Below are 12891 nucleotides of genomic sequence, written 5' to 3' on the forward strand. Positions count from 1 at the left end.
GCAGCAATATTCCACCTGTCAACTTCATTACATCAGCAAATAAAATCAGTGAGCTTCTTCAAAATTCTTTCTGAAGCATGCTATAAAAGCTATCTGGTATCCAATTCTTGTGCAACTATGAAAAAGTTCAAATAAAAATTACCACTTTTATAGTTACTTAAAAAACAAGGTTGTAATGTACATGTTCTCCTGATATGTGGTAATTCTCCCAGCAACCACCAGCAGTGCTCCCTGTCATCTTCCCTGACACAAGTGCCATTACACTAGAGGTTAGGTGAATTTGAATCCTTTCATGTTATATCAGAAATCTTTCACCCACCAATCTGCTGTGTTACCTAGGAAGACTCTGCAAAATCCAAAGTGGAAATTTAGTTTTGGCTTTCTATAAGGCTTCTCTAAGTTCTTCTCTTGCAACTGACAGATTCATGTAAACAATACTGTGGAGAAGAGAAAATCTCTTGCCACCAGTGGAAATTCAGTCCTGAGTCCACTGTTCTTCAGCCCATAGTCTAGTTACTGTACTCACTGAGCTACCTGACTCCGCATTGAAACATGTCATAACTTATTTCCTTCTCTCCCCTTTCCAGTTCCACATGCATACTGAATTATATACTTGTATCATTCAATGCTAAATAACCTCCACAGTTGGTGCAGTATTATTAATCTTGTGACATACAGTAATGACTTCAGGACATCTGTCCATCAAGGTGACAGCATTTTTATGGCAATGAAAGCCACCAGATCTAAATTTATCAAGTTTAATTATTGCAAAATACATGCAGTACAAGTGTACATCAATTTTCTGATAAATATGAGGTATTTATTTAAAAATATCTGAATTCATATTATGTAGAAATTTTGAGCCGACAAAAACAGAGAGTATTCTGAGAAGTTAAATGACCTGCAGTGCAGTAAACCAACATAACATTAAATGTTTTCTGATTTATTTATTTATTTATTACTGTCATCGTTGTCACTGTCAATGCTGCTGTTGTCATAGGCGTCATCGTCATCCAAATTTTCATGCTAAATTCAATTCAGTCTATAAAGGAAGTAAACAAATGTAACTTCATGCATGCAGAAGCCATACAAGTTAATTTTACATGCAGGAATTTATAGCAATCAATGACGTGCTGTAAGAAACAAAATGTAGGATTTGAGGTTCTCACAGCAGTGGTTATAAATAGTACTATCTTGTGGGATATAATGGCATGTAGTCTACTGAAAGTCAACCGACATTTTGGATGAACATGTTGCCTCTATTTTCAGGGTCCAAGAATAAGCCAAGCAAGATAAGGCATGAAAATGGCTATGCTTGCCACCTGATTTCACTCTCATTTTTTGCTCGGCTTATTCTTTGACCCTGAAGATGAAGATATGTTCCTCCGAAACGTTGGTTGATTTTCAAAGAACTACATAGCATTATATCCTAGAAGATAGTACTCTTCAATACAAAACTAATTTCTAAAACAATTAATGACATGAAATAGACACAATTAACAAGCTCATCAATGTGTTATTACTGGATATTTCTGGCTCAATTTTCATCAAGGAATTGTATGGTGGAGTTCATCGACACAGTTCTTGGGATGTGCTGTGTCTGTAGTTTCAATCCTCGAGATTTGTTACGAATAATTAAAAGAGCTGGACGCATCTAATTAAAATTATTTAATTTTTGTATGTGTATAACAAAGTACTAAGCAACCCATAAATAAGAGCTAAAAACTGAGATCCCAATGTTTATTCAACTGTAATTCAGCAGTCTTTTAAAATGGTGATATCTGCAGTACACTATCAGCATGGACTCCCAACACTTGCAAGTTGTTCAGTGCTGATGGACCTCTTAGCTTCTCTTTCCTTCCCTTCCACCCTAGTTGTCAATGCCTAGTTACCTGCCCCTGGAAATTGGCACTCTTTGTGCTTTTCATTATGGTCATAAGCTCCTCCTGACTGGCCCTTGTGGCCATCATTTCTCCTTGAAAGGGGTCTATCCTGGTTTTAATGGCCTCCATAATCTCTATGGTGGCTACCAGACATTCAATCTTCCATATGCTTATCACCACATGGGTTCCAAAATGACATTCACTAAGTCTAACAATTCAATTCAATCAAATTATCCAACTTCTGACACCAGTTACCACGTGTTAATGACTACACATAGGATTTGGATTGATAATTTGATTTAGTGAAGACTTAGAATTCGTAACTCATTTTCATCAGTAATCTGTCATACGACAGGTCCACAGTCTCTTCCAAAACAGTTCCTCCACTTAATGCGATCTAGAGCTTTCTCCTTCAAATAAAAATATCCTCTTCTGTCCCCAAGGTCATCCAGCATCTTCTTACGTCTTTTTCGTCTTCTGGTCACATACATGGTATCTCTGTAACTATAACACTTTCATGGATTTACATACTCTACAAATCACTATATTGCAGCAGACGTGGAGTCTTCTATGTCTTTATCAGGCATTTTCTGGTAATGGCTCCCAACAATGTAGATTCTGTACTAATGTCCTTACTGGCTGACAACTGTCTCACAACTCCTTATGGCCACATCCAACTCATGACAGCGACTATGTAAGTTCAGGGTCAGAGTCAGAGTTACTTTACGACTGGCAATTTACTGCCAATCATTCTGTCTTGGCAGCAAGCCCCTTGAGGATCACGACCAGAGAAATTTCCTTTTTGGTGCAACTGAACCCCTGCAGTCATAGCCCTTATATAACAACCTCTCTGACAAGTTTTGTTTTAGGAATTTGCCTCTGTCAAGTGTATGTATTGCACATAGAGCATGTTATTGAAAATTCTTCCTTTTGCACTATATGCAAGTCCTCTGTCAGTCCATGCTTTGCAAAACAGATCACGCTTATCTATCTCATCTTATGCTATAACGACAGCGTAGTCACTTGAACAGTCATAAGCTTGACCACTGCCAAGTTTAATCCTCTTATATTTTCTGTGTCTGGCTTCGCCTTGTCCTATGATGTGAACATGTTCATTCTCATGATTTTGTATGACTTCTGCTTGTTGCTTTCACAATTTTGTTATATAATCATAAGTAAAAAGTAAAAAGGTATCCTTGTTAACAGGCTATGGAGACCCATAGGGTTATGAGATGTTGAGGTTCCCACATTTTCTAGACAATTGGCTCATACATGGCAGCCAGGTTGTCAGTCCTACGTGCTGGCCACCCCTTTACCCCCAAGAGCATTCCAAGAATATTCCTAGTACTCACTTCTGTTAGAGGCTGAGTCGACCCCAGGGCCATAGTGCGGCTGGAAGGATTAGGTCAATTGAAAAAAATATCCAATGACCTCATCAGGACTTGAACCTGCGACCTTCTGGCTTGTAGCATAGTGCCTCAACCAACTACACTACCACGTGTCCCTGTTATATAATCATATACATATATAAGGTCAAAAGCCGTGAACAAATTGTGAACTGGTGGGCATAATGAAAAATTCTGAGCGATGCAGAGAATTTTTTTTTGCGGTTGCTGTAGTTTTAAGAGGTGGGTGTCAGCCACAAACTCCCAAGAGGGGCAACTGTAAGTCATTGCTGATCTAATCAGTGCCTTATGGAGGGTTGGTTTAACGTTGGCATTTATATGCTCACTTCTGAATAGGGAGTATATTCTAATAAATGTTCTTAAGGCCTTTGCTTCATTCATTACTGTGTGCAGCCTCCATGTAATCCTCTTATTGAAGATTATAACCAGATATTTTAAATGACTGACAAAACAGATATTTTATCCATTATATGTAAGATGAGCCTCAGGGGGCCTAAGTCTATATCAGAAAAGTTGAAGGCCTGAGTCTTATCTTCTCTGACTTTTATGTTCCAGTGCTCATACCGCATCTCAGCTGCACTGAGACCTTGCTCCTGTTCTTTGAGAACATAACCCTCTCTGTGGTGTGCTGCATATATACAGGTGTCATCAGCAGAGATCTAGACAGACACTAGGCATGTGGGGTGTATCATTTATATATGCACTGTACAATGTGGGGAACTTTGTCAGTAATCTGGACAGCTCTTGCTATACAGCCTTAACACATACCACATGGAAAACATTGCTTCCAGCAATTCTTCTGTTGCTGAGTAACATGTTCATTGTCGCGAAAACGTTTTTATTGTGCTGTTACCTAAAAGTGGAACATTTCTACTGGCTCCATTATTTCGGTTCTCAGGCATCATATCACAGTGTATTATATGTTCTTTTAGCATGTCATCATGTGAAGCAGAAGTAATTTCATGAACTGCTGAGTCAATATGATCAGCTTCAAAACAGGAAATACTAAATGAGAGATATCAGCTAAGGATTATTTAGGTTTCTTTTTTTTTCCAGAAAAAATCACATCTCACCCTGTTCCACAAATATACAAATGTGAACTACAATAAAATCATGCTGAAGGCAGTATAAACTCGAGTCAGACATGCTATTTTATTAATTTACTGAGTAAAACTGAAACACAAACGCTATTCTACCATGCAGATTTTTTTTACTCTATTTAATTTTGAAGTATTACCTTGTACACACTTATATATCCTAAATATTCTGAATACTTCGCATAAGTCAACTCATATAAGAGATGTTTATAGGCTCAGTCATCTATTATGTTTTGTCTCTGAAACTTCCCAATGGATTTCAATGAAATATGGTATTGAGGGTCTATGAGGAAGCTGTTTGGAGAGTTAAATCTTGGTATAAGTCCAACAAAACTCCTTTGTGAAGCTTAATTTGACACATCACTTACTTTCAAAATGGGCTCACTGTACAAAAATGTATCACAGAAGATAAAATATACCATAGATTTTATTAAAATCAGCCTTTATTTGAAATAATTTTTGATAACATGAAACTTAATGAAATACAAGGACCACTATGACTTATGTTTCTGCAACAATTTATTTGTCATTAACAATAAAATAATGTTAAAGGACAATTATGTTCATATTTGTGTACATCTTCCACTCGTTTCTTAAATTTATGAACACAGATTGAAATCCATTGGTAGCAAGGTAAAAAGAGAAAGGAAATAAGTTATACTGATAAATTCAATCATTATAATGATTGAATTTATTTGGTAATTTGATAATTATCAAATTACCAAAGCTGGAAATGAAACCAAGACATGTAAGTATGCAGATCAGATGCCATGTACTCACATGATCTCCATCAGCCCTGCGGTTAGGCTCCATCTAGATGTATGAATGGAAAGAAAGTCCACCTGTTAATTGCATTAGCAACCACCACCAAAATACAAGAGAAGCAGTAATTACACACTGAAAGTTTTTTTTTTCCCAGAAGAAAGAAACATGTACAAGACAGAGTGATGGAAATTAGGGTATAGTCAACACAGCAAAACTACAACACACAAAGCTCAGGATCATTAGATTGAGACATATATTAATCAATTAGACATTCTGCAGGAACAAGGACATTCCCAAAATTTTAATTCAGGCATTGCAACCAAGATAACAAACAGAGTTAAGCATTTAGTGAAGTCAAATGACGGGATTTCTTCCCTCAATAGGACAGTGAATGAATATGAAAGTTCATGGTGTCAAGAAAAATATATCAGTACAAACAGAGCACGATACATTTTAAAGTTTCCAGTATATTTAGACTACTGTGTAAGCGGCCTCCGTAGTCTAGGGGTAACGTTCCCACCTCATGACTCAAGGTACGTGGGTTCAAACCTGGCAGAGGTCGTGGAATTTTTAAGGGTGGAAAAATTCAGGGAACAAATCCTCCGGGAGGGACTTTAAGCCGTGGGTCCCGTGTCGTAGATTTACGGCATATAAAAGATCCTTGTGTTTCTAGGAGACCTCTGAGCAAAATTAGGCAACAATTTCCCACCCAAGTAGTTTTCAACGCCTCTGGTAGATGGGGGAAATATCAGGTACCGACGGCCGACCTCGTTGGCTGAACAGGGCTGATAGCATGCACCAGTACTGGTAGGGTATGGAGACAGTAGAAATTAAAGGGGGACACACAATGGACCAATAACTGGTCTAAGTGCANAAAAGCATACAACAAAAACATTAGGGAATATTCACATGAAACACTTCCAACTTGTCATGAAATATAATACCTAATTGACTGATTCGTGCTACTTATGACTGTAAATATTATATAGTGTCAAATGTGATGCACACAGAACATCTATGAATGGGCAGGGATCTGAAAGTTGGGATCACAACCAATTTCAAAGTTCTAACCTAACATCTGCCCAATGAGGAGACTTAAACCCCCGAGGGGTCAGGATACAGAATCACAACAGGGTATCTCCCACTTACAAGCCTAGTTATAGCTAGATCAAACTGTTCCATTGTGATAGTGAATGTGAAGGGAATATATGTAGGGCGGTCAAAAAGCTCCTGGAATTCCCCTGCAGACGGAGAACGAGCAATAAGCTAGCACACACACTGTTGTGGTGGGGAGCTCAGCATGTCTGCTCACAGGCGCACCAGGTCTGGACAGGTTTCAGTATGCAGTGTCATTACTCTTCCATTGAATTAGACATGAGTGTTGGTCATTCAGCACAATGTCACAGTTCGAAAAGTGTGTGAACATCAAGTTCATGTGCAAATTGGGAAAATCTGCTTCAGAGATGCAATTGGCCCTGCAGCAAGTTTACGGTGATACTGCACTAAAGAAATCCGCAGTTTACGACTCGTTTTCCCAGTTTAAGAACAGACAGGAGACATTAAGAGGATGACCAGCGCAGCGGGAGACCTTCGACATCCAGAACCAAAGAAATGATTGGAAAAGTGTGATAACTGATTCAATATGATTGAAGAATGACCATTGCAGAGTTGGAGCAAGAAGTTGGTATCTCTCATGGATCCATTCATGCCATTTCGTCCGATCATTTGAAGATGAGACACGTCAGTGCGAAGTTTGTTCCGAGGCAGATGACCACGGATCAGATGGAATGTTGCATGATGGTCGCTGGTGATCTGTTTGACAAAAGTATGCAGGACCTGACATTTCTCAAAAAGATCATCACTGGTGATGAGTCATTGGTGTTGGCCTACGACCTGGAGACAAAGATGCAGTCATAGGAGCGGCACACAGCGTTGTCTCCCCGGCCAAAAAATCATGCCTCGTCAGATCCAAAGACAATCTGATGCTCATTGCATTCTTTGACATTGACGGTTTGGTGCACCATGAGTTCGTACCGCCTGGACAGACTGCTACTGGCCATTTCTAGATGCAAGTTTTGTAGAGGTTGTGCAATGTGATTCGGAGGAAGAAGCGCGACAAGTGGCAGGGACAGTGGTTTCTGCATCACGATAATGCACCAAGACATTCATTGCTTGTTCTGCAGCAATTCCTCGCTGAGAAAAACATTCCTGTCATCACTCAACCACCGTACTCTCCGGATCTCGCTCCAAGTGACTTTTGGCTGTTCCCTGCTCTGAAAATGGGCCTCAAGGGGACACGTTTCACAACCATGGAGGACATCAAATTAAATGCAATGGCTGAGCTCTGGAAAATTCCAAAAGAAGCCTTCCACAGCTGCTTCCAACAATGGCAGGATCGATGGCGCGTGTGCACCTGCAAGGGTCTTACTTTGAAGGTGGTTAGGTAAGCGTTGCCATATGTCCTACAATTAGAGTGCTATACCACCATTCCGGGAACTTTTTGGCTGCCCCTCGTATAATGCAGTCACCCTTGAGATTATTTTTAAATATGCACTCTCCACAGCTGAAAACTGGTTTATGCTTATTACTAACGAGTACGATAAAATTAATTCACTTTGCTTCAATGGACCTAAGGCACAGATTTGGTCACTGATCCAAATAGTTCTCACCAACTTATGGAAGTAAGGAAAAATATAAAAGATGCAAAAATAATGTTTATCACAAGTTAGTGACCATTTTCATTCAAAGCAGAAGTTTCATCCTTCTAGATCAGAAGTTTGTCGATGTGTTCAAAGTATACAAGTGGAAGTAAGTTCTGAAAACTTACCATCAACATAATCTTTCAGTGCTCACCAGCGACTGATCATACAAAGTATCTACATAAAATATTTTAATACTAGACTGTGAGTGAAAAACATGATTTACATCTAAGAAAACATTTTTCACTAAGCTACATTATGAAGACGGGATATGATTCACGTTTAGCAAACTCTGTAGTTGCAGTACTCAAAATTAATAAAAGGCGAGTGAGTGACGTTTGTCCTGGGACACCTTCCTTATTTTTATGGGTAAGAGATCTGTAGATAAATATTCTTACATTTGTGTGCGCATAATTGTTACATTTTGTATTTATCTACCTATAAAAAATCCTCAGTCAACCAAAGAAGGAAGATTACCATCATTTTCATAACGAAATTGCCATGTCTCTTTTTTAATGCTAGTGTGGTGGGACTAAGTCCCTTGTACTGTGTCCACTTCTGGACTATTGTACCAGCCCCAGATGATAGGTGAGGGTGATTGTGGAGCAATTGGTGGAATTAAGATTGGCAGGGGAAAATGAAGTACTCAGAGAAAACCTGCCCCAGTGCCACTCCGTCCACCACAAATCCCACTTGACCAGATCTGGGATTGAACCTGGGCCACCGCGGTGGGAAGCCAGCGACTAACCACTTGAGCTATGGCACGGCCCTAAATGGCCATGTTAAAATTATCTCTAATGCATGTAAAACAGAAGTCAGCATAAAGAAAATAACACTGCACTATAAATAATAGCATAACGTAAGTTCATGTTCTGTCCACTCAGCACAAAGGAATTTGAGAACAATGGAAATGTTGAAGGGCTAGCATGGCGGCAACTAGAAACACTACAAACCTGATCCTCTATGGTGCGATGATCTGTTTCTTGAAGCCATGTTCCCAGAATAACTGAGTCATCAGCATGACATACAGTACGCAGCTGCGATGTTGTTGTATTGGCGGGATTTTCAGTCAGAGTGAATTCTGCCACAAGCATTCTTAGCAAATGTGTGTATGAACCTGCGAACCAAGACAGGAGTGCCATGAAAATTATCACAAGAAATTAAAAATTTTAAATAAATCTTACCATACACAAGGGATATTATGAAATTAAAGACACTTTTAGAATATCTCAAAAGTGATATTCGCAGCACTGAAAAATATGGCAAATATAAATAGCATCAATCTTCCTCCATCTGGATCTAGTTGGTTTTAATGTCCTTTGAGTAATGACACTACTGTACACACATAACATGCCTATTTCACTGACAGAATATGGAAACTGTAAGGTCATTTCTCTAATGAAAATCTGTTTAATTCAAAGTTTTAAATTTTCTGACTGCACACACTCTGATTAACAAAGCTTTACCGTAATCCCAAATTATATTTTATTACATGTAACTGCAATGGTACAAAGGAGGGTGAGGCAGTTCTCATGACACAACACATGAAACTTAGTTCCATCCTACATTCATCAACATATAATTTACCTTCAAATGCATGTGGAGGGAGAAGTGACAATGTTTCATACAATCTCAGCCTCACCATAGCAGCTGGCGCCTTCAGGTGCTGCCCATATGTTTTCAAGACTGTGGATATGCTGAAAGGTTAGGATACAAACATTTAAAATAATAGGAAAGCTGTTAGAAGCACCATCAGATGAATATTTCTGAAAGATCATATTCATTCACTATAAACTGGAACGAAAAGACTGAACCTTTTTGTCCTAAACAGCAGAATATCGGTACAGCAACACTTTCTACACAAGAAAATGGATGTCCACCTACATTTAAATATGAGAATTCATTCCATGAATCAAGACTGTTCTTGAGAAGCCAACTGTCACTCAGCTGGTCAAGAAATTCCCTGCCTTTTTAGGGAACCTGAAGGCTCATTACCATGTTCACAAAGTCTGCTACTAGACATTGACTTGAGCCAGATGAATCCAGTCCAAACCCTTACACACTGTATTTCTGAACACCTCAAGAAATTGAGCACCTATTATGAGTGGGTTCTAATCACTGACTTACTTTGTTAGCATTGCTACAGCAGATTCAATTGGTGTAAGCAATCTCCTGATGATGTCATCAGTAACAAACTCAGGGCAGTTCTGAACAAAACTGTGCATTGCAGACAGAGCTCCAGCTCTCCCTTCCAGAGTCACCTAAATAAACATGTACCATTCAATAGGACAATTTCAAGAAAATTTCTGTTTCATAATTTCGGAGGAACTTTGGGGAACCTTATGGCAGCTTCAGGCTTCAGACAATGAAATACATTTTCATCTCTCTCACTTTGCTCATTTGCTACCTTCAAAGCATTCTAATGCACACTAGAAGCTATAAAGGATTAAAAATATCTAATATATACAGCAACCAAATTCATGTTAGCAAGCCCTGGTTTCAAAATTCTTAAAATGGGGGAAACAAAACTCACCTTCCATTTGGGTAAATATGATACTGATTCACTTCATATGATATTGACATGCAAAGCAAAGGCAGTTATCAGAAAGTTCTCAAAGTTTCAGAATAAAGAATGAAATGATGAATCAAGTTCGAGAAAATTATTTCTTCATTTCATCTAAAAATTTTGACACTTGCAAATATCTAGTTATTTCCAACACAGTCTCCAGTCAACTTCCTCCTTTGTACTAACAAATATTTAAGATGTGGAAGTTAAACTAGGGCCTTGTCTGGTTATAGCACATAACCATTTGTTTATTGGAAACCCTATTCACACTTCTCAAATCATTATGTCTTTAAATCAGTGGGTAACCTGCCAACAGATGCATGTAAAGTACTGTCACATGAGCATGGGGAGGTGGATCATATGCCAGTGATCAGGAAATGTTGCACCCTCTCCCTGACTTTTGGATGGTTCTGGAAGCTAAGAAGACTGAGGTTGGCCAAGATCCTGTAAGGACGTTTGAAACTGACATCACCTGAACTAAAGTGTGTGGAATTAGTGTGTAGAGTCAATCAGTCAGTCTGAGCCAGAAAAAGTGCAGTGTTCACATGTGGTGAAAGGGTGCAACAAGAAGCAAGTAGTTGAGTCCTATGCTGGAAGAAACAAGATGAGTGCATGAAGATGGTGCAGTGGTATTATGTGAAACAGTGGCAAATTAAAATAAACTGATGTCAACACTGTGAGAAACTGAAAATAACTCCCTCCCCAAATGATAAACATTATACTATTATCTTTATCTTCATTATTAATCAAATGCTTCAGTCATGTGGAAATGATTCAAGTTTCTTTTGAAATAGAAAGAAAGTCCTTAGCAAAACACTTCGCATGCCTAACAAATAAGGTTTCAGAAATATTCTGAAGTCTACAGAAGCGCCTTTCATTATTTCTTAGAAAACCACAGTGACATACAGATTAATCTCACATATAACATTATCATCATATCATTCATGTTACAGCTTGGTAACATGGTTCTTTAACTTATTCAATTTCCAGACATGACAGTGTCCCACCTGCCAAGTAAATGCATCTCCTCTTGCCTTCTCCGACTCCAATTCTTTGTTTGAACGTGGGAAGGAGTTCCTCCAAAGCAACAACATCCGGGGCAATAGACCACGCACCACAGGAACACCTGGTGCATAAAATTATTGTTTCTTAAATATACAAATAATAGAAGTTGTTTTCTAATTCATTATACTGTTAGCCTATAAAGAGAAGTGTTAAATATTCTGCGGACGTATGAGACAAAGTTCTCCACATAACAACTGTAACTGTTATACACTTAAGTTCATTTTATGTGCTGAGTGAAAAATGAAGAAAACTGAGATATGTGATATCTTGCAGCATCATATTTACCAGAATATCATAAAATCTCTTTTTAAAATTTTAAATTTTCAAAAAATATTTTTGCAAATATTAGAAATGGCCAGGTATGTACTTCATTAAGGGGAAGAACATATGCTGAAGTTTATCTAAAAATGAAGTGCTGAGGAGAATATTGCACCTAAGGCAGAGGAAGTAACAGAATGAAAGAATAAAATTACAATATGAAGAACTTTATAATTTTTACTTTTCACCGACAGTTCTTAGGGTGATTAAATCAAGGAGAATATAGTGGGTGGACACATATCATGATGTGGGAAATTAAAAACATGTATACAATTTTAGATAAAAAAACCTTACAGGATGAGACTGCTTGCAACAGCTGAGATAAAAGAGAAGATAATGTCAAAATGTGTCTTAACGCTTTGCGGACCGGTGATTTAAATCACCCTGGGGACCGGTATTTTTATACCTACTACCCTAACTTGTGCACTGTTCACTTTATAGATTAATATAAACTCTCCTAATTAATTTTATGAACTAAAATTTTTGGAGAACACTCACCAGTGCTCCTAGAAGTGCTTGAGAGTGTCATATTTCTGGAAACATTCCCCTTTGTGAAGTGGCATTACACACTTGCAAATGTAGACAGTCATAGTCCTTTTTTTGTGAACTGTGCAAACACGGCATTGCCTAGAAGGATGCTTCCCCTTGGAATGCTCACTCTTCACAATTTTCACGAGGGTATGTTTCCGCATATCACCCCGAGAGTCACCCAGGGGTGTCCACATGAGGCCTGTGTGGGGTGGGAGTTGATGGGCTAGGTCGCACTAAGTCTGTCTGACTCTGGTTCTGCCGCCACCACCTGGTCTGTAACCCAAGCCTTTGCCACATTCATCAGAAATGCTTTGTATTTCAATTTCAAATCAGGGTTTAGATTTTTGTAAACCAAAAATGAATTGAAAATGGCACAATTTATAAGCCACGAGGCAACTTTCACTTTTATTATCTGTGGCCACAATTCTTTGTTGACCCGTGTCACTCCCACTGTCTGAGTCACTAATCACTACTCCTCCACAAGGCACTCAGAGGAAAACAAGTCAGAGAGATCGCTTTGCCTTCAGCCACTTTTGTCCTTGAAACATATTCCCCTCTACT

At 38.6% G+C, this 12891-nt stretch overlaps 1 protein-coding gene across 3 annotated transcripts in view; it reads right to left on the minus strand.

The window, feature by feature from the left end:
* The window catches only part of LOC111869810 (HEAT repeat-containing protein 5B), a 109295-nt gene that overhangs the window by 53941 nt on the left and 42463 nt on the right, over positions 1-12891 (minus strand). For 2 of the 3 annotated variants that reach the window (XM_023861593.2, XM_033753564.1), the window contains exons 12-16: positions 11424-11542; positions 9978-10111; positions 9438-9547; positions 8804-8967; positions 5167-5199 (exon numbers count right to left, since the gene is read on the minus strand). In XM_023861593.2, the coding sequence (XP_023717361.1) occupies positions 5167-5199; positions 8804-8967; positions 9438-9547; positions 9978-10111; positions 11424-11542 (560 nt within the window). The remainder of the gene's footprint in view (positions 1-5166; positions 5200-8803; positions 8968-9437; positions 9548-9977; positions 10112-11423; positions 11543-12891) is intronic. The other variant, XM_023861594.2, reaches the window with a different exon arrangement.

Source organism: Cryptotermes secundus, unplaced genomic scaffold, assembly GCF_002891405.2.
Source record: "Cryptotermes secundus unplaced genomic scaffold, Csec_1.0 scaffold245, whole genome shotgun sequence".
Taxonomy (NCBI): domain Eukaryota; kingdom Metazoa; phylum Arthropoda; class Insecta; order Blattodea; family Kalotermitidae; genus Cryptotermes; species Cryptotermes secundus.